The sequence below is a fragment of the Helianthus annuus genome, chromosome 10 (assembly GCF_002127325.2).
Source record: "Helianthus annuus cultivar XRQ/B chromosome 10, HanXRQr2.0-SUNRISE, whole genome shotgun sequence".
NCBI classification, from domain to species: domain Eukaryota; kingdom Viridiplantae; phylum Streptophyta; class Magnoliopsida; order Asterales; family Asteraceae; genus Helianthus; species Helianthus annuus.
This window is the reverse complement of record NC_035442.2, coordinates 130730284-130751807: the sequence shown is the minus strand read 5'-3', so window position 1 is coordinate 130751807 and position 21524 is coordinate 130730284. Positions and strand designations below refer to the sequence as shown.

The following is a 21524-nucleotide window of genomic DNA, read 5'->3' as shown; positions in this document are numbered from 1 at the left end:
TGATTAAAAATTTCTATTCTTGCTTCCTGCAAGATTTCAGAAATCTTAACAGTTTCTCCATTTGCGGTTTCCACTAGACATTCTTGTGGTAGTTTAGTTAATGATTGATTTAGGAGTTTGCAAAACGAAGTATTAATAAAACTTTGGTTGGCACCAGAGTCAAATAATACTTTAGCAAAAATATCATTAACTAAAAACGTACCAGCAATTACGTCTGGAATCATCCTGGCTTCCTCTGTAGTTAGCACGAATGCTCTGGCATTTTTAGGATTTTTGTTGGTTGCAGCTGGAGCCAATTTCGGACAGTTTGTCCTAATGTGACCTTTTTCCCCACAATTGAAACACATTCCATTACTGGATTTCTTCTTGCAATTCTCTTCCTTGTGTCCTGGGGCCTTGCAAAAATTACAGTAAGTAGAGCATCTTCCAGAATGCTTCTTTCTGCAGGCTTTACAGTAGGGTGCAGAGGTAGAACCTACATTCCTACGATTGGAATTCCCAGAACGGAATTCTTGAGTAAGCCTTTGGGTCAGGTTTCTCCTCTGATCTTCTTCTCTAGTACGGATTAACTCAACTGTCAAGGTATTAGCTAGTTCTACAGTTTCTTCTATGGTTTGGGGTCTAGCTGCCTTGACTACATGTCTAATTTCTCCAATTAATCCCCAAATGTAACGGGAGATTAACACTGGTTCAGGTGATGCAAGGGTAGGTACTATCCTAGCATATTCAAAGAATGTGGTAGTGTAACCCTTACTATCTACCCCGGTCATTCTTAGATTTAGGAACTTATTTGCTATCTGTTCTTTTTCATTAGGAGGGCAGAATTTCCTTTCTACCATGTTCTTGAATTCTTCCCATTCCATATTATAAATCCTATCACTTCCTCTGGATTGGAGGATAGTGTTCCACCATTCTAAGGCTGCATTTTTAAACAGATTTGAAGCAAACATTATTTTATCTTCTTCAGCACACTTGCTTATTTTCAGAACTGCCTCAGTTTTCTCTATCCAGCGTAAAGCTGCAATGGGTCCTTCATTGCCCGAGAATTCTATTGGTTTGCAGGACCAGAATTCTTTGTAAGAACAACCATGTGGCATGGTTCTTCTTCTTTTGGGAACGGGCGCTTGAAGTATGGGTCCATTGTTCACGCTGTTTTCTGGTTCAGTTGGTCGCTTACTGCTATGCTTACTTTTATTATTCGCTTCCTGAACTGTTTGAATAATAAATGGCATCGCATCTATAATTCCCTGTGCCACAATATGCTGAACGGCACTATTATCCATTTGGTTTCCGTTGTTATTATTGTCCGAATTCTCATTAACCACGTTAATGTTACTCTGGTTATCGTTATTCAGATTTTCTTGATTTCCCGCGTCGGCCATCTGAATTTTAGACATTTACCAAATATTAATATCACAAATAATATTTATATATAGCCAATCACATGACACGCACTTTTTAACCAAAAGCGTCGAGCATTACGACTTTTACTCTTTTTATATAGTATGCATCAATACACACCAGTACAGAAATAAAAATTACAGTACCGACTGAAATGTAAAACTACAATACTAATAGTATGCATCCGTAGTTTTTTTTTTAACACATACACACATATATTATTATATTATTATTACTACTATTTCTACCATCACCTTCACTGATATGGATTCATCCAAAAATCCATATTACGCTCATCGTATTTCCATACGAGGCGTTCTCCCACCTGTCGCATACGATCACTGCTTTCTAAAATTTCTTCCCCAAAAGTCCTAAGTTCCTGGACATTTTCTGCACTCATTGGGGGTGCAGGTTCTAGGACTGGGTTTGGAAACTGAGGTACGGGTTCCTGATACGGAGGCATAGGGGCTTGGTACGGGTATGGATTTTCTAAAATTTCCCTAACATATGCGTCACTAATGTTGTAGGGATCTTGAGGATCTAACCCTGGATAAGCTCCTAAGTTGGGTATTGGCACATTTTCCTGAATTGGGTTTTGTTGCACGTAGTCCCTAACATCGTCCCACCAGGGGTCGTAGTTGTTTGGGTCTAAAGGATCAGGTGCAGGTACCCTAGGTATCTCCTCCGGGTTGAAATCAGGCATTTCTATCTGGTTTTCTATTTCCATGAGTTGATCAGGATTTTGTGGTTGGGGTGCTAGCATTTGTTCCAGGTTTGGGTCGGCAGCAGTGGTTGCTAAAATATGGATATTAGCAATACCCCTATTGAGCATATCCTGATTATAAGCATCAGTTTCTCTTTTTGCTGCGGCTAACACTCGCTGTTCCTGCAACTTTTTCATTCTTTTCCTACGCTCGTGCGCTCCCCTACTGAACCATCCCCTCTTTTTCTGAGGAAATGGCTCTTCAGACTGAGCCTTAAACACAAAGATCCCTTCTTCTGTGTCAGCAGAATACCCTGAGAGGGCAGGCTGAGAAGAGGAGGTGCCTTCGCTCCTAGGCGAACCAGACAGTTGACGATAGGCGTCAGAAGGTCCTTGGTCACTCATACTGTAAACTAACAAATAGTCAGATAACACATAGCAAGAAATACAATTATACACGTATTTCCATAATTTATTTCCTAACACTTTGAATTTTGATGTCAGCAGAACACTTCTGTGGCTGAATCAGTGGCATAGCTCTGATACCACCTTCTGTCACAGCCCCCGATCCCTATCTCCCGGGAACGGGCGGCCGTGAGCCAGTTTCGGTGGTATCACATTTATTTATCCAAATTGGCAGCGGAAATTTTCATCAGGATCGTAGTTAGGAAATATTTTAATCAGAGTAAACCACCATGTTTTATGACATTAAACATATGGGTAAAAACCCAAGTTTTCAATACACACGTTTCATAGGAATACATCCTATTTATTTAATAAAAACATCCATTTTATTCTTAGGTAACTTTATTGCCACTTTTCCAAGCCTTCAGTGCTGTCCAGCTGGCTTCTATTTGGCTTTCACATATTGTTACCTGAAACGCGTTTTAAAAACATTTTGTCAGTGGGAAATACTGGTGAGTGAATCCCAGTTTAATCAAGTTTAATTAAAAACCAATTTGAAGTATTGAGGGCACATCCGCAATTACATTTGTATCCAAGACATCACAATTAACATCAGTGGTACGGTCATACTCAACATATGGGATGTTACCACGCCAGTAACCAATTTTGTATACAAAACCCCAACATACCCACTATAATTGTATTCTTCACAAATACTCAATAACTGTCATTTGCATGGAAAGGTATTTAAGGTTTTGTAAAAACAGTTAATAAAAAGGAGATTACTCACATTGCTGTTTTAGGTTTTTCGTAAGGGTTTCCTGGAGATAATCTATAAATTACACAAATGCACGTGTGTTAGTATAATAACCCATTTTAACATTAGTAATACCCTCCCCGAGACGGCATTCCAACGACTACGTCGGGCAGAACCACGACAGCCGTTACGGAACCCTAGATCAATCGGGCAGCGTATCTAATACGTCTCCAGGGGTTATAATACTTACATCGTAGCAGAACCTCACTATTTTAGGGGGTATAATGCCCGGGTATAGTGTATACTACTTCAGAAATTTAGAAAGAAAGAAAGTTGTGAGCGACGAAAACCGAAAGCCCGTTGCCTTCTTATATAGGGCTGTAATTGGACTTCCTCGCGGCCCGCGTGAAGTTTGGGCCGGGTCTACGCGGCCCGCGTCAATGCTAGTCAACGGACTAGCTTGTCCGGCTCATCTACTAGACTCGCCACGATGATGACACGTGGCCGCACCGGGTCACGCCACAAATTGGGTCGCTCGCGGCCCGCATCAACTAAACTGAATAGGTACGCGGCCCGCTTGGGCTTATGGTTTGGCGATATCTGGTTCTCCTACTTGCGCGGCCCGCATGGACTTGAGGTGAGGCCCTACGCGGCCCGCCTCAAATTAAATATTATTGTTTTTATTTATTTTATATAGTATAATCTATTTTGGGGCTCGGTTTTCACATACGGGGTGCATATAAAGACACATCGAGATATTTTAAAATATATTAAGGCGTCGGAAATATTATGAGGATGTCTGTTTTACCGAGGGTTGTTATATATTTAGGGTATGTTTAACTTATGATCAAGTTCCGGAATGTTCGTTACTATACAAATCGGTATAGTTTCGCAGTTTGACACAATTAGTCTCTACGATCGGACAAGCTTGATTTCAACACACCAAACCATCCAAAACTTATTTCTAAGTTATGTGAAGGTTATTTAAGGTATGTTAAGCCTATTTCACTATTCCGGAGTGTTCGTTGCATTAAACTGGTTATATTTACGCATCAGTGCGCGTTTAACCCTCCAGAAAGTGATTTAAAGCTTGAAATCGAACAAGAATTGATATGTGCAAATGATACACATATTTTTACAAATCCCAAGTATGAAATACAATATTTCATTGGTTTGGTATTTGTTTGATGGTTGAAGTGACACTGGTGTCACACTTAAATCATCATGTTCATCTTTACTTTGTTTTAGAACATCTTCAAGTCACCAACAAACTTACATGTTGAATGACTTGGGATAATGTTTAAGTCCAGAAACTTGAGTTCATGTACCTCCATTTTCTTATTCTTGTAAGACATTAAATAACCTACAAAACAATAAAGTGAGCGAAACTACACCAAGTGTCCAATCACGCAATGTTGGAAATACTCGTCTAGAATGTACCTCACTTGGTTACTTAGCAAAATAGGTAGTTTATTTATGTAATTCTTACTTATATTCATGACTGTAACACTCTATCCTGTTATTACCAATTCTCTTACAAATTCGGACGATTTGGTCCCAGATTTTTTTATAAACGAATAACTAACGAGCCTGGAGATGAACCGACGTAACGGATTAATACACTTAATTTACAGTTTGGAGATTTTAAAATTTTAAACTCAAAAATTTATCGTGCATAATCATGCTTCAACCTTCCCGTGAACATCTCCAAAGAGATAGCAGTTTAATAGTGTTCGGTTCTTCGCATGCTTAGCCGTCCGCCTGGTTCTCGCCTTTGTAAAAGCCTAACAAAAACACTAAAAACAATTAGTGTTTCAGTTAAATGGTCAAACACGATTAAAACAACAAAGAAAACATTTTCTTTCTTTAGAGGTTTATTCCTCTACAATCCAATTCACATCCAATTCGGTCCATTTTACTTTTAATTATTTAGAGGATTATTCCTGTACAATTTTAAACTATAACCCACTACCCAGGTTCATATTCCTTGAGTTTTTCACTCCTACTGTTCGGTTTGGGTTTATTACTTGTTTGACCCGTTGGGAGTCATTATGCACTTAATTCATGCCTCTTACTTTCTTATCAATGTTCTCATCGTTTCTTCCAACCACAACTCAAATTATGGTTGGTTACTATAGACAAAACCTTAACTTTTCATTATAATCTTCCAGTATGGTGCTTTACCCAAATCGACCCGTTGTGAGACTTTAAGCCTTTAGTTCAATTCTCCCATTTTTAGTTACTAGAAGGATCAACTTGATCTAAGGATTCATTATCAAATCTGTTAGGAAACTTTTATGTAAGTATTGAAGAAAAAGATGATCAACCTGATCATATGCTGAAGATACGGTCAAGGAAGATCAATAAAAAGGTGCTTACAAGATAACATGACAAGAAGAAAAGAAAGACACACCATCAACAAAGTATCAGGAAGTGATCAAGACAAAGAAGGTGATCAGAAAAGACCATTCTGATAAATTTGGTATTTATCATCAGAATCTGGTAACTCTGATCATCAGAATTTCTGATGATCAATCTCAACAGAATTTTGGGAAGCTAGTCATCAGAATTTCTGATAGACCAACTTGTCTTAAAGATAAGGCCCTGTCACAATTTGAAAAGTAGCAAGTTGACAACCATAGATTTAATGAATATGCCAAAAAGCTACTTTGTGCAGAGCAAATGCATGAATAAACAAATGTTTATTCATGATCCAGAATCTCTATAAATAGAGATGTCAACCCCAAAGGTTAAATGAGTTAAGCCAAGCATTTAATACACACACCGCAAACTCCATTACCCTTCAATACATAATTCTTTGAGCATTCATTTGTAACAGTCAATAACCTTGTTTTCCAAAGTGATTAATATACTTGAAAATTCTGTAAGTTGTTGTTTCTTGAAAGTTTGATTTCTAGTTCCACACAATATTTTCCTACTTGTTGAAATCTATTTGCCATACTTAATTAGTCATTGAGCATCTTATCTGGGATCAACAAAATCTACCTTTGGAGGTAGTTTACCCAATACCCATTATCCGATGGTGTGTTAGTCAAATTTAAGCTCTTTTTTCCAAACAAGAGAACTTTTAAAGGTTAGATGAAAACTAATGGCACTTTTAACTCGTTATCCCATCTAGATTTATTATGTCCCTAAGGACATAAAGGTTTCCAATGGTTTAGAAGTTTAAAACCCATTTAGCCATAAATTCACATCATAGACATGTTATTGGCTCTAAAGGTCGTTTTACTCAAGTACTAGATATATCTCATTTAAGTTAATATATTTGCCACATTTGACCCAACCATCTTTCGTCGGGCCATAAGTCCTTACCGAAGTATAGTCCTTTACACATACCTGGCGCAGGTCAAAGCGATGACCTGATATATACCCGGTTTTATACTTGGATACACGTCCTAAATGTTAGGATTTGCCCGTGCCCGTCGGGTTCGGGTTTGTTTAACCATCTATGATGAAACTTTAGACCATAAATCGTTGGATTAGTTGGATAAGTTTCTTTAAAAATTGAAAAAAATCGAAGAAGTCATGGGATTAGATAAAACTTTGTAAAAAACTACGAGATCAATTTTGAGAACGGGTGCAATTGTTGATCTAAAGGAGGATAGTATAGAAGGACTTATTTCTATATGAAGTATAGGAATGATTTTGTGTCATTAATCAAACCAATTCGATTATCAAAACTAACTGGTTGCAATATCGTATTTAATAGTTGTGTAAAATAAGGTCGGAAGGGCAAGCAACGAATTATCCTTATTAACTTTGTTCGGGGTTGATTTGATTCTATCAATTTTTTTGAGGGATAACTTATTATGCTTTATGGTCATTTTTTTAAAGTTATCCTATAAAATAGAAAATTATATTAATTTGGTTATAGTTTATCTTAATATTTTTTTTAATATGTAAGTCATAAGTAATTATTATGATGCGGGGTAGGATCAAATAAAAAGTTTATTTTGCTCAAGTATGATGAGAAAGAATCTTAACCTTTTATTTTTTAAATCAATGGTTAAGATGAAAATGTAGATATAAAAGGAGTGTAAGAGCATTCATCTTGGAGCGTTTGTATACATGCATTCTATACAATTTACAGAGGAAAAAAGAGGAAACAACAAAAACACCACTAATTGGAATTTCTAAAATAGAGAAAAATATATAGAAACTAAAGTACACCTCTATATTTAGAGGCTCACATATAACCTTTTATATGTTTATTGTGAATGTGTATGAAAGAGAAAAAACTAATAAAAAACGTGTTTGTGAGTAGGATGGATAAAAAGATAGAGAGTTGGATGTGAGAGGTTTTTGAGAAATATTTTATTTTTAGAGAAATGTGTGTTTTTTAGTGTTATTATATAGATAGAGATGAAGGGGGAGGTTCATTTGAGAACAAAATTTAGTTGAGAAGAAAAAGAACAAAGGGTACAATTGTAAAATATTAAGTAGTTATTCTATAATCTCATTTATTACAATCTTTAAGTAATTAATTACTCATAAAGACTATTATTCTCTATACTAATTTTCATGGCCTACACACATAAAAAGTTATCCTACACATTTCGAAAATTATCCAACACATGCTTAGATTTATCCTACACAACCCGTAATTTATCCTACACACCTAGTAATTTATCCTACACACTAAATTATTTTTTTTATTTTTGAAAAAATATATATTTTTTGAAAATAATTTACAAATTCAATATACTTAGCTATTAAAAAGGAAGACTAGATATTAATGATCTATGTAACTTTACAAATATACCCTTACATTAAAATTAAATACAAATATTAAATGAAGTAAAATGAAACATTCTTATTGGTTGAAACTTATTCTTTTTTCTTCTTACAAAAAAGTTCTTCTCATTTGAACCTTCCACTAGAGATGAATGGTCCAATGTGAATGCTCTAAAGGTATATTTGGAAAATTATATTTATTGATTTTCTCTCTACACATGCAAGACACATGCATATTCCACCCATATTTTTTAAATGTTCATAACTTTTGTATACCACATTATTTTTTCATAAAAATTTCACCATAAAATCGAGCGTTTTTTATCTTTAATTTGAGTACTATATTGCTATATAAAATATGACAACTAAAAAAACCAACAAAAATGTGTTGTATTTCTAAATTGTATAACATATTTTGTGTTGGATTTTTGTATTACATTTTTGTGCTGAATTTTTTTGTCTTATAATTTTTTTCGCTGGATTTTTTTGTACTATTTTTTTTTTGTGTTGGATTTTTTGTACTAGATTTTTTTGCTGGATTTTTTTGTGTTATATTTTTTGTAATAGATTTTTTATGCTATATTTTTTGTACTGGATTTTTTATGCTAAATTTTTTTCTACTCTTTTTTTTTATTTTTGTATTTTTGAGAAAACAAAAAGGATGCCATATGTCATCTTCACACTCCTACTTATAAGGACCAATTTTTTTAGTACCAAAATGCCCTTATTTCCTACTTATAAGGAGTGTCACATGTTATCATCACAATCTTTCTTAGGATACTTAAGCAAAACCCATTTTTAGTGGATCCTTCCCGTTATGATGCGTGTTTAATACAATTATAACAATGTGTAATTATACATACATAATACGTAATTATAAAACATATGATATATGATTATATAACATTAGGTTAAGTTATTCTACAAAGACTTCTAAAAATAAGAAGTGTACAAAGACACAATAGATCGCACAAGATGACACAATGTCGAGAAAAATATAACATAATGCCGAAAAATATAACATAATGTCGAGGAAAAAAGACACAATGAATCGCAAAAAAAAAAAAACACAATGATGTAAATATAAAAAGACACAATGATAAATGAAAAACACAATGATAATAAACAAAAATTCTAAAATCTACAACCTATAAATCCAAAAATAAAAAATTTAAACTCACATCGTAGAGTTCGATTAGACGGTTCCAATGCCGCTTGAATGAGGTTAATCGGGGTCCGTTTGATACCCTTTGTACGCCTTCTTATTTTTAGGAGACTTTGTATTTGATTTTAAGAACATATAACATAATAGTGGAGGGTTCAAATAAGAAGAATTTTTTTTTTTTTTGTAAGAAGAAATTTGAAGTAATAAGAATGTTTCATTTTACTTCATTTAATATTTGCGTTTAATTTTAATATAAGGGTATATTGGTAAACTTACAAAAATCATTAATTTGTATTCTTCCCCCTTTCATAACTAACTAAATTAAATTTGTAACTCCTTTTCAAAATATATACTTTTTCCAAATTAAAAAAAAAACAACTTAATTTAAATGTAGAATAAATTACTAGTTGTTTTGGATAAATTACGAGTTGTGTAAGATATATTTCGAGATGTGTAGGATAAAATTCTATAACGTGTAGGATATATGTAGGAAAAATTTGATATGTGTAGGTTTTGTAGATTATATGTAGGATAATTAATAATTAGTTGACTAATTAAATTAAAGAGTTAAAAATTAATGATATTAGTTATAAATGAAATAGTATTTTACTAATATGCCCTTTTTTCTAACATTAAATTTTTTCAAATGAACCTTCCGCTAACATAATAAGTGATTATGTATGCACATTTATATCTCTCGTCTATTTTTCTAAGAAAATAAGCCTTTATAAATATAGGAATCACACCCATATGGCCATATATGTGTGTATTAGGTGACTAAGATGATATCTTTGGTCAACACATTTGTTTATTCATTACACCAAGACGTTTTGATGTAGAAAGTATTGTGTGTGAATACCATGTGAGATTTTATTTTGTTAAGATGGGGATGTAATTGAATATGGGTGGAATCTCTTTGTTTTTGCTACAAGACATACTCCATAAGTTGGAACCCCACCGCCTATCTGCAAACATACCTAAAAGCCAAAATAACAGGGAGTAAATAAAGAATTGTTTATTTGAAAATATGTCCATAATTACACCAAAACTTGCAAACCACCCCTCAGAAAAGATATGAAGCATATAAGTCAGCCCAACAAAGATTACTTTCTCTAGAGAATAAAACTTTAATTGAATATAGCCACAACAACCAAAACTCACATTTCCAGAGTTGCTTTAATGTTTTTTTTTTACATTTTTACATAATTTTAGCTATATATAACTAGTAAATTTACCAGCTTGTTGCGGCGGATTCGAAGTGTAAAGTAACTCGAATTTGTACCATCTAATGAAAATGTATTATATTTGACCCGACTTGTTTATGAACAAACTTATGTCAAAATATAGACAAACTAAAAACATATATAAAAATAAACACGAAAATGTATTATACTTGATCCGACTTATTTGTGAAAGAAATTTACGTTTAAACGTTAACTACTTTTAACTTATACCGACACGTACATAAAAATAAGTACATAAGAAAATTAAGTTTTTTTACGTTAAATAATGGTACGCCGTGTTGCTGCTGCCAATCAATTCCCATCAATGATTAGTTCCTACTAATGATCATTTTCCACTCATGATCGGTTCCAATTGATGATAAAGTCCCACCAATGAGCAGTTCCTGTTGGTACCCAATTTCTATTAGGGTGTGCGTTGCCTTCTTGGAACCCCAATACTCGTCGGTGCAAAAGATTCAATTACTCTCGAACAAGTGTGTGCTCCACGCATTTTAACTCGTACCAATGTTTATTTTGATTTTTCTTTGATTTTAAATAACTCTCAATCAATTAAATAATTTGATATTTTAATTGTTATGCAATTTTAGTATCATTTCAATAACTTTTAAATTGCTTTTTGTAAAGTACGTAATGGTTGCATTAAAAGATGTGAATAAATAGTGTACTTCAAGCAATTTTCTAATCGTGATTTGTGGTCAATTACTCAATTTTATCATGTTATTATTCAACTAACTATAACATTTGTACACATGTATTATAATATGTATATATTTTTCGACAATTTGTCTTGTGGACTTAAGCATACAAACTAACATATGTCAACTTTGACCATATGTCTACTTTAACATATGCCAACTTTGACCAGTGTCTCAAATTTTATCAAATAAGTGAAGCGCTTGGAGGTTATTGAACATAATATACTACAGTTATTAATAGAAATAAAATGCTAATAATATAATAAGGTAACACCTGTTTAAAAAATATATATAAAACTAATAAATAAAACTTGTTGGTCAAGAGCCGACTACAAATCACCATGAATCTTGACCTAACCCCGACAACTAACATCCATTTCGCCTATAAACAGTCCACGACCCTTCCTCCTCCTACTCCTAGGGATGATAATGGGTTGGGTTTGGGTAATCTCAACCCCAAACCTGATTAAATAAATTTGTTCCAAACCCGTAAGGTTTCTAGCGGGTAAATACCCATCGAGTATCGGGTATACCCGTAGGTTTCGAGTAAACCCGTTAATTTAAAAAGCTTACACGTTGGGTATACTCAACCCAAAACACATCGGGTATCTAGCGGATAGCTACTAACCGTTTACATTTCTTGTTATCACTATAAAAATATATATCAAATATCTACAATGTATACGGAATAGAATACCTATATGTGTAAAAAATGGAGGTATCATATATATACATATTTAATAATATAAAAGAAATTATATCGGGTATACAATCGGGTAAACAGGTACATTTTATCGGGTAATTGGGTCGGGTAAACAGGTATATCACTAAATCCCAAACCCGCAAAAAAAACATAAACTATTCCCAAACCAGATTAACCGACCCCAATCCCGTCCCAAATGTGTCAGATTTCGGGTTTACCCATCGGGTTTGGGTTTGATTGCCATCCCTTGATACTCACTTGCAAAATGACAGGCGGTAGGGACTACATAAGGAGCTCGAGATTGGTGGTGAGAATGAGTTTCAGAGTTATTTTGTTACTCAGTATTGTTAAGGTAAGATATTGCTTTTTAAAAGGGTGTACATATTTGCACACCAAAATGCCTATTTGCAGGGTAAAATGATTTTTTATCAAACTTGTCACATATATACGCCACATACAGGGCTATACGCGGCGTATAGTAAAAAGATCATTTTACCCCTGGATTGGGGGCTATACGCAGCCCAAATAAGAAGTAAAATTGTCTTTTTGACTCTTTATATACATTGCGCGTATAGGCCTACACGAAATGTATATAAAGGGTAGTTTTTTTAATAAAACTATTAATAATGTATAAATGTTTCTAAAAAACACTTATATACGTCGTATATAGGCCTATACGCGGCGTATATAGGAGCAGCCAGACCAGAACTGACATTAGCCAGACACTAATTTTTATGCAACCCTATACGCTGCGTATAGGTCTATACACAACGTATATAAACCCTAAAATGTGCAAATAGACATCTTCGGTGTGCTATATTGAGCCTTTTAAAATTCTATATTTTAGAATACAATTTATGATGTTGCTTAATGTTCTTAACTAGGTGACGCCCCGCCCGCGTTGCGGGGCGATGACCGAATGATTCTCAATCAATTAAGAAAACACTACTATACTTTTGTCAGTAAATAAACTAAAACGATGATAAGACCGTTTGTTCGGCTTAGGGCAAAACTGCAATTTTTCAGGACTAATGAGTGAGTGTTAAGCAGCTCCTTGACACGGAAAAAAAATTAAATCGAGTCAACCAATTAAAAAAAAAGTTTTCTACTTTTGCGAAAAAAAATAAAACAATGGGAAAACGTAATTTTGAACTGAGAGCGAAATCATAATTTTTATTCAGGGATAAAATCGTAAATTAAATGGACCAATGGGGGAGTGTAAGTCAGCTGCCGGCATGACTGTAATTTTACACTGGGGGAAAATTGTAATTTAACCTTAATTTGAGGGCAAAATCGTAACGTGGCTATGAGGGAAAAAAACTAATGGGAAAACTATAAATTTAAACGGGGCAAAATCGTAATTTTGAACCGAGGGCAAAAGTGAAATTTTTTGGTGGGAGCAAAAGCGTAAATTTATTTTTAAGTCGGGGTAGAAACATAACTTTGAACTGATGGCAAAGTCGTAATTATAAGGGGGGAAATTAATGGCAAAACTGTAAATCTAAACGGGGCGAGGTTGTAATTTTGAACCTAGGGCAAAATTGAAATTTTTAGCTGTGAGCAAAAGCGTAATTTTATTTTTAAGTGGGGAAAAAATAATTTTACACTGATGGCAAAATCGTAATTTTAAAGCGGGGGTAAAATCGTAATTTTGTTGAGCCAATAGGAGAGCGCCAGGCAGCTGCCTGACACTATTCTTTTGCCGCCCATTTAGCCCAATAAAGGGCCAGAACTATTGCCGTGTCGGCGCCGACACTTGTGATTGTAGTAGTTGAAAATGTAAGAGGGCTATGGTTCATGCAAGTACAAGAGTGGTGATATATACTAGTTTTTTATATCGCGCATTGCGGCGAAACCGAATAAATGATAATGTAAAGCAAACGTGATTTGAAAATAAAGCATGTTGTTTAGAAAGTCAAACCATTAGAAAGATTTAGTTTATAATCATACCGTTTTATGATATCAAATAAATATTTTATTTTGAGTATAACCTCATTTTAACAAAACTTATAACGTAATGTCAGAGAAAGAAATCAAGCACAACTACGTATTTAAGTTTTTAGAAAAGAGTTATAAACGTAACTTATTAAAGAAGTATCAAATTAATCGATAAATTAATATATGTTAAAAAAGAAAAAAAACAATTATTAAAAAAAGTAAATTAGAAATAGATGTTTAAAAAAAGAGAAATATATTATTAAAGGTAAATATAATAATAAACTATTATAATAATTAAATAATAAAATAATTACATATTATAAAAATAAAATTACTATTTATCGTACCTCGAAATCAATATATATAATATATAATGTTGGCAAATGCATTGGGCAATATGATTTTTATATTTCTAGTATGATACATGAAAAGATTTAGATGGCACTTGAGCCTCAACCGTGAACTATTATGTGACCCTTAAATATTAAGAAAACAGACTTAAGCAGGATAAAAAAAAAAAAAATACTAATAAAGAGTGCTGAATGAACCTTACGATAGATCCATCCCAACATAAAAATATGGTGTGCAGTGATGTAAGTGATGCTAAATTCATGATTGCATGAGAACACAAGGATTGTATCGTGGCAATTAGGATTGAAGACATGCAGAATGAACGACACACGTTAAGTAGATCCAATGCCAACCAACGACAATGGACTCCTTGTGTGTTGCTTCACTTAGTCGGTTGTAGTGTGTTATTCTTCCAAATGATCTACTTGGTGAACATGGATTGTCACGTGGAGTTTAAAAGACCTAAGGGCTATCAACCTTGTAGTTTATGATGATTCAAAGATAAAGAATAATACCATATGAAATAGATAACAAAATAGAGATAATGAAAGGAAAAGGAAAACAAATGTCAATATAAGTATATTGCTTAATATAAGTATATTGCTTAACATGATAAGCTTGACCATAGTTGACTTGCCTTTTTTACTTACTAATCACAAAAGATGAACAAAAGAGAAGTTTTCCTCTGTGAGGTTTACCCTAAATAACAAGTTTTGTACACCTTGATTTGTTAACACCATCAGTCATTAGTCCTAACGTTCGTTAAATTTTCTATTAGTTTTTGTGTGAAATTACTGATATCCAATCCATTTCTTCTTCAACCAGCCCCACTTGCCACCACCAGCTACTACCACCACCTGCAACTGTTGGCCCCAATGGATCTTTGATCTCTAGACAATCGAATAACTTGAATATATAAACTGAGAATTTGTATACAATACAATACAATTGTTGAGAGTGATTTACAAATGAGAAATCTATCCCTATTTATAGTTTCTAAAGGGTGCGAGTGAATGGACGCGTCTCTAAATGAACGGGTGTGTCTCTAGGATCTTGTGGATGAGAATGAATCTTGAAGAGGTGTGTCATTTGATTGAAAAGTCGTGTCTACTCCTTTGTGTATGGCTGCCGAAATCTGGAGTTGTGTCTCCAAAGGATCGCACCCCTTGAGGGTGGCGGTTTCAATCTTCCGTTTAGTCACAAATAGCCCCTCAGCTTTGTAACCGCCAATCTTTATACTAATTACCATATAACCCATGTATTTTAAGTATGGGAATGATTAGTATTTCATTCACCCCTAACCATGAACATCCTTGGGTTGTTGTAGATCTGGAACTCCAAGCAGCTTTAGCTTCTCGAATCTCCTCGGTATTCAACACTTCACATGGAATCTTCTTATTCACCAACCTTGCTCCTCACGAACCTTGTTTCACTCGAACTCGCTTCACACGAACTTGCTCCACACGGATATTTTGTTTCACACTTGTCTTGACCGTGCTTGATTTGTATCACACGAACCTTTTCTTGTGTAGTTATTGAACACGAACTCCACCGGTCTTGATTAACTTGCCCACCATCATATCATATGATTTGAATCCATCTCACATGGATTTTAGAAAAACCGACTCACCCAGACTTCTCTTGTGGTTGTATCACACAACAATTTCTTCTTCTCACCCAATTACAGGATTATTTGTATGTTTCGCACGCATGTCTTTTCCTTGATCTGATCCAATCACTAGATTGTTTTGTTGTACCTTTCATAGGTTATCTCTCTCCGCATCACACGGTTATTCCCTTTGATCGTTTCACACGACCAAATTCCATGTTTCTACTGCTCTTCATCGTCTAGGCACAACAGAAGTGCCGGTTCTCATCTTCCATTTCGACCAAGAGTGTCTCGTTTTCTTTGGTTTTCTTGGGTGGGCATTCGTAGGCATAGTGCCCAAGTTTCTCACATCTGTAGCAAGTGATTTTCGACTTATCTCTCATAACCGATGTTTCTTGCTTACTATCATCCTTTAATGGTTCGTCGGTTCCTTCCGATTCGTAAGAGGTGTGTCCTTCACCCCTATGTTGATAATTGCCTATCCCTCGGCCTTGTGATGGACGGAATCTCCCTCGTCCACGATTTCCAACATGTTGTCCACGACCCGCATACAAGAGTTCTTCTAGATTGTTCACGAGGCTTTCCTTTTTCTTCAACTTTAACCTTTCTTCATACGTTTTTAATCTACCAATAGCTTCGTCTAGCGTCATTGTGTCTAGATCGGAGTATTGCTCGATTGATGCAACCATTTGAGTAAATCTATCTGGGACGGCGTTTAGAAGTTTTTGTACCAGAATCAACTGACTCAGTGTTGTCCCTAATTCACTTGCCCGTGTAACAACACTGCTTATCTTTGCGGTGAAAGAGTCTATCGTGTCGTCTTCTTTCATTTGCATTAATTCGAACTCTGACATTAGTGTATGCCAACGAGCCTTTTGTACCCGATCAACACCAATGTGTCTTGTCTTTAAGTTTTCCCAAATTTCCTTTGCAGTCTTGCAACTTGCAATACAACGTCTTCTGGTATTGCTTGGAACAGATAAGCAATTGCCGTCTTATCTTTCTTAACATCCGTCTGTGTATTTTCTGCCGGTTCAATCGTTTCCCAAAGTCCATTCGCTTCTAAAATCGTTTTGATGCGAATTGCCCAAACCGTGTAGTTTGTCGGTTTCAGGATTGGACACTGAAATTGAAAAAGAGAACTTCCTTCCTTTTGAATTACTGTTTGTTGATTTGGTCCGGTTACTCCTGACATATCTTCCGACCGAACAATCTTCACTTTCAAAAAAACTTTATCTTTCTTGGTTTCAACAAACCTCTAATCCTTAACCCCGCGTATAACCCGATACGTAACAATCAAATAATCTAATTCGCACTAAACCCCGGAATCAAAACCCTCGATTCCTAATCCCTGGTTCGACCCTGAACCGAAAATAAAACTAACTTGCGAATTGAGAAAGAATAATAAAACCTGATCGTGAATTCCCTTCGATGCCTAAAGCCTGATGCTCTGATACCAATTGTTGGCCCCAATGGATCTTTGATCTATAGACAATCGAATAACTTGAATATATAAACTGAGAATTTGTATACAATACAATACAATTGTTGAGAGTGATTTACAAATGAGAAATCTATCCCTATTTATAGTGTGCGAGTGAATGGACACGTCTCTTCATGAACGGGTGTGTCTCTAGGATCTTGTGAATGAGAATGAATCTTGAAGAGGTGTGTCCTTTGATTTTAAGTCGTGTCTCCTCCTTTGTGTATGGCTGCCGAAATCTGGAGTTATGTCTCCAAGGGATTGCACCCCTTGAGGGTGGCGGTTTCAATCTTTCGTTTAGTCACAAATAGCCCCAACTTTGTAACCGCCAATCTTTATACTAATTACCATATAACCCATGTATTTTAAGGATGGGAATGATTAGTATTTCAGCAACCACCCACCATCAGCTATCTCCTCTTCATTTGTGACCAACGACTCCATGGCAGTGGTGTGAAACCTCTCCGTCTCCCCTTCGCTGGATATTAGATCTTCTCACGGTGTGAAACCTGTTCGCCTCACCTTCGTCACGGTGTGAAACTCCTTTGCCGGAAAATCGATCTTATCGACCGTTTGTGTTGAAACCCCTTTGTTAGTATTCGCTAGATCTGGTTTGAGATGATTCTAAACCTTAACCCGATCTTGTTCTAAACCTTTAACCCTGTCCAGATCGTCGTATGATTGAGGTGGTAGTTTCATGGCATCGGGTTAGGTGTGGTAATAGTAGGTGGTGGTGATGGCAGATGTGGTAGTTGGGGGTGGTAGTTGTCGAAGTTTGGGTAGGGTGGGGTGGTGGCCGTTAGGTGGTGACAGCTACTAACGGTGGTAGGTGGGGGATAGGCACAGATGGTGGGGCTCGTTGAAGAAGAAGATGGAGGGTATATCTGTAAATTTACACAAAAACTAACATAAATGTTAACCAACGTCAGGACCAAGCACTCATAGTGTTAACAAAACAAACATCGAGGAGTAAAGGTGTTAATGATGGCGAAACCTAATTAGGACAAACCTTATCTTAGTCAGTTTTGTAGTTGACATCTTTGGCAAGGACCACGTAGGTGAACTATAACAAGATTTGATAAATTTAAATTACTTGTTATAGAACACCTTGTTTTATAATGTAATAACTTTTACTATTATTTTGTAATTACAGTTGTAATAAAAAGAGAGTAAGAACCTACTTTATAATCATTTTTAATTATTTTTTGTGTTAATAATGCATAACTAACAACTTCTGCTAGTATATTTTATTCAATTTGTTTAAATACATTATTTCTGCAAAACGTGGATGTTTCAATAACGTCATGGCAACTAAGAAATATTAATTGTGTTTTCTTATGTTGTATCAAATGCTTATGTGTATTGACCTATGTTTCAAACCATTTTCTTACTGAAACAACTGATTTTGATAATGTCTACATTCACTTGTTTCTTTATGTAATTCACATATAGTATTTGCACATGTTTTTTTCATTAAATATTTAACAGATGTCAAAAGTTTTAATATACAACCGTGGGAAAGCATGAACATGTTACGATACGCCTTTCCTATATATTTTCTTTTAGTTACTCCACATGACAACATAATTTATGATGTGAATGTGATGGATTTGTCTATATATTTAAAGTCTAATTCTTAGTCATAAAGTATAACGATCATACAATTATAATACAGGTTAACTTAATATTATTCTATATTTCTATGTATATGAAGCGATTTTTTACGAATACATATATAATGTAACTTAAGTTGTTATAAGAGGATTTAACAGTGAGTCTTAAAGAGGGTGAGTATGTTGTTTTTAGAGTTAACGTTAACCCACACGTTACGACAGGATGTTGATACCTTGTTTTTTAATTGTATGTGTCCATCATTTGTAAGTAACCACAAACAAACGAATAGAAATATAGAAAACAAAATTTATAGTTACATATACCTTTGATGTTGAACGTGAATGAAGGATTGGTTACGATTAATGAATGGAGTTTGTAGAAGAGAACGAGATTTGGATATAGTAAAGGGATGTCGACAACAAAGTTGTTAGTAATTTCTGGTACAAAAGAGAAAGTTTAAAGAGTATTTGAATGAGATTGTTGTGTGTAAATTGGATTATCTAAATGAATAGGAGGGGTTTCATTTCATAGTGTTCAAAAACCTTTTCACGAAGCATCACAACTGTTCGTGAATTCAACACACTCATTTCTACATTTGAACCAACATGTTTCCTTTCAAACGGTTGATAATTGAAGCGGTAATGCCATTCATTCAACACATTACACAAATCGGCATTTCAGTTTTAAATAATATGCATGCGAAGCATTTAAAATAAAAGATACATCAGTTCAGAAAAAAGAAGGAAACATTATGAGCCGCTTTAATTCTTGTCTTATAATCCTTTTTAAAGTTAAAATATAACAAAAGGTGAATGACCGGGTGCATAATTAAAAGGCGACGATGTAGGGGGAGTGAAGGGGTATGGTTCCAAAAACCTTGCGCAAGCGCATAGGTCCATACCATAACTTCATTCCAAAATCATCCTAGACAAGACCATGCGCAGTCGCGCAGCGGTTCTAAACAAGATTTGGAAGATCAGTCTTCGATAACCATACGCCGGAGAAAAGAAAGACAAACATTCAACTAACACCCTTGCGCGGGATCGCGCAAGAATACAGTTAGCCTTGAAGATGAAATCCTAAACATTTCTGCGCGCATGAAATCGGGACTTAAACAAAAGGAGTCTTTTCTGTTACAACAGAATGGACATGTGGCAAAGGTACAACGGTTTACAGCTGTAGATCTTCTAGAAGGCCCTAAGTGATCATCGTGCATGCCTTCATTCGGTTACAACCGATGTGACGTGGCATCATCCTAGACACTCATCTAAATCACGATGATGGCAACAACTTAAAGGAAGATCTACACGAAACCACTTTCCACGTGGCATCTCCCCAGCCGTTGATCAGATCCACGATCCGTGTGCATGGATGTGGAATTAACTATTAACGGGAAAAGGAATAACTGTTAACGAAAAGTAATTTCCGTCATTTACCTCCATCACCTTTTTGGCGCCAAAACCTGGGTTATAAATATGAGAATTCAGGTATGGTCTCACAAGCTACGTTACCTCCGTCATTTACCACTGTACTTATTCTCACGCCGGAGGGTGATCACGGAGAGAACCCCCATTCTCCCTGTGGTGAGTCTAACGGCTTTCTGTTTTGCAGTGCTCTCCGGTGAAGTAGCCCCCAAACCGGCAATCGACGAGAAGATTAACCTTTTATGCAGAAACTAAACCCCAGATCTGATTGACTCCGGTCAATTTAGATCCACTGTTTCTTCAGGGATCACAAAGAAAAACTGAATAAATTGGAATCTTTAGAAGTCGCGCCTGAAACGAGAACTCTCTCGGATAGTGAACTTGCAATTCTGGGAGATTGTAAAAGTTTTCTTCAGGAGGCGGATAGGTTAAAATCTATGGACCTTAGGCAAAAGTCTAGGGTCCCTTGGGCGGATGAAGGGGACGAAAATATGACATATTTTCACGGGCTTGTAAATTCGAATACAAGCAATAATCGAATTAATGGATTATGGGTGGACGGGGTATGGGTGACATCTCCAATACTGATAAAAGACAATGTTTGTGCATTTTCTGCCATGAAATCCAAGAACCTTTACAAGCGAGATCGTTTCTCGTGTACCCGGATATGTAGTGTATTTCAGAATTTGAGGCAGAAGGATTGACGGTACCATTTACTATGGCGGAAATAAAGAATGCGGTATGGGAGTGTGGTAGGGATAAGGCCCCAGGACCCGACGGGGTTAACTTTTCTTTTCTGAAACGATTTTGGGGTATGTTTCAATCAGATTTTTTTCAGAATTTTTAAAGAGTTCTATAAGCGAGGATCTTTTAGCAACGGGTGCAATTCTTCGTTTCTCGCTTTGATACCCAAATGTAGTGATCTGGGGAATCTCTCGGATTAAAGACCAATTAGTCTAATCGGGTGCATAAATAAAGTAATATCTGAGGTTTTTGTGAATCATTTGAAGACTGTCATACACAAGCTAATATCGGAAATTATATCATGTTTGAAAAGGAGGAAAAGGTCGGGATGCTTTTTAGGGTTGATGTCGACAAAGCATATGACTCGCTAAGTTGAGAGTTTCTAAATTGGTTATGGGTCAGATGGGGTTTCCGAATAGGTGGAGAACATGGGCTATGGCTATGGTAACTTGTGCACAGGCTTCGGTTTTGGTGAATGGGTCCCTAACTCAAGAGTTCCCGTGCTTTAGGGGGTTGAGGCAAGGGGATCTATT

General features: G+C 35.5%; 1 protein-coding gene across 1 annotated transcript; it reads right to left on the bottom strand.

The window, feature by feature from the left end:
- Positions 1 to 15965: 15965 nt before the first annotated feature.
- Positions 15966 to 16580, bottom strand: LOC110882508. Its single transcript, XM_022130507.1, has one exon. It carries the CDS (start codon positions 16578 to 16580, stop codon positions 15966 to 15968), a length of 615 nt encoding a protein of 204 aa, XP_021986199.1.
- Between the last annotated feature and the right edge of the window lie 4944 nt (positions 16581 to 21524).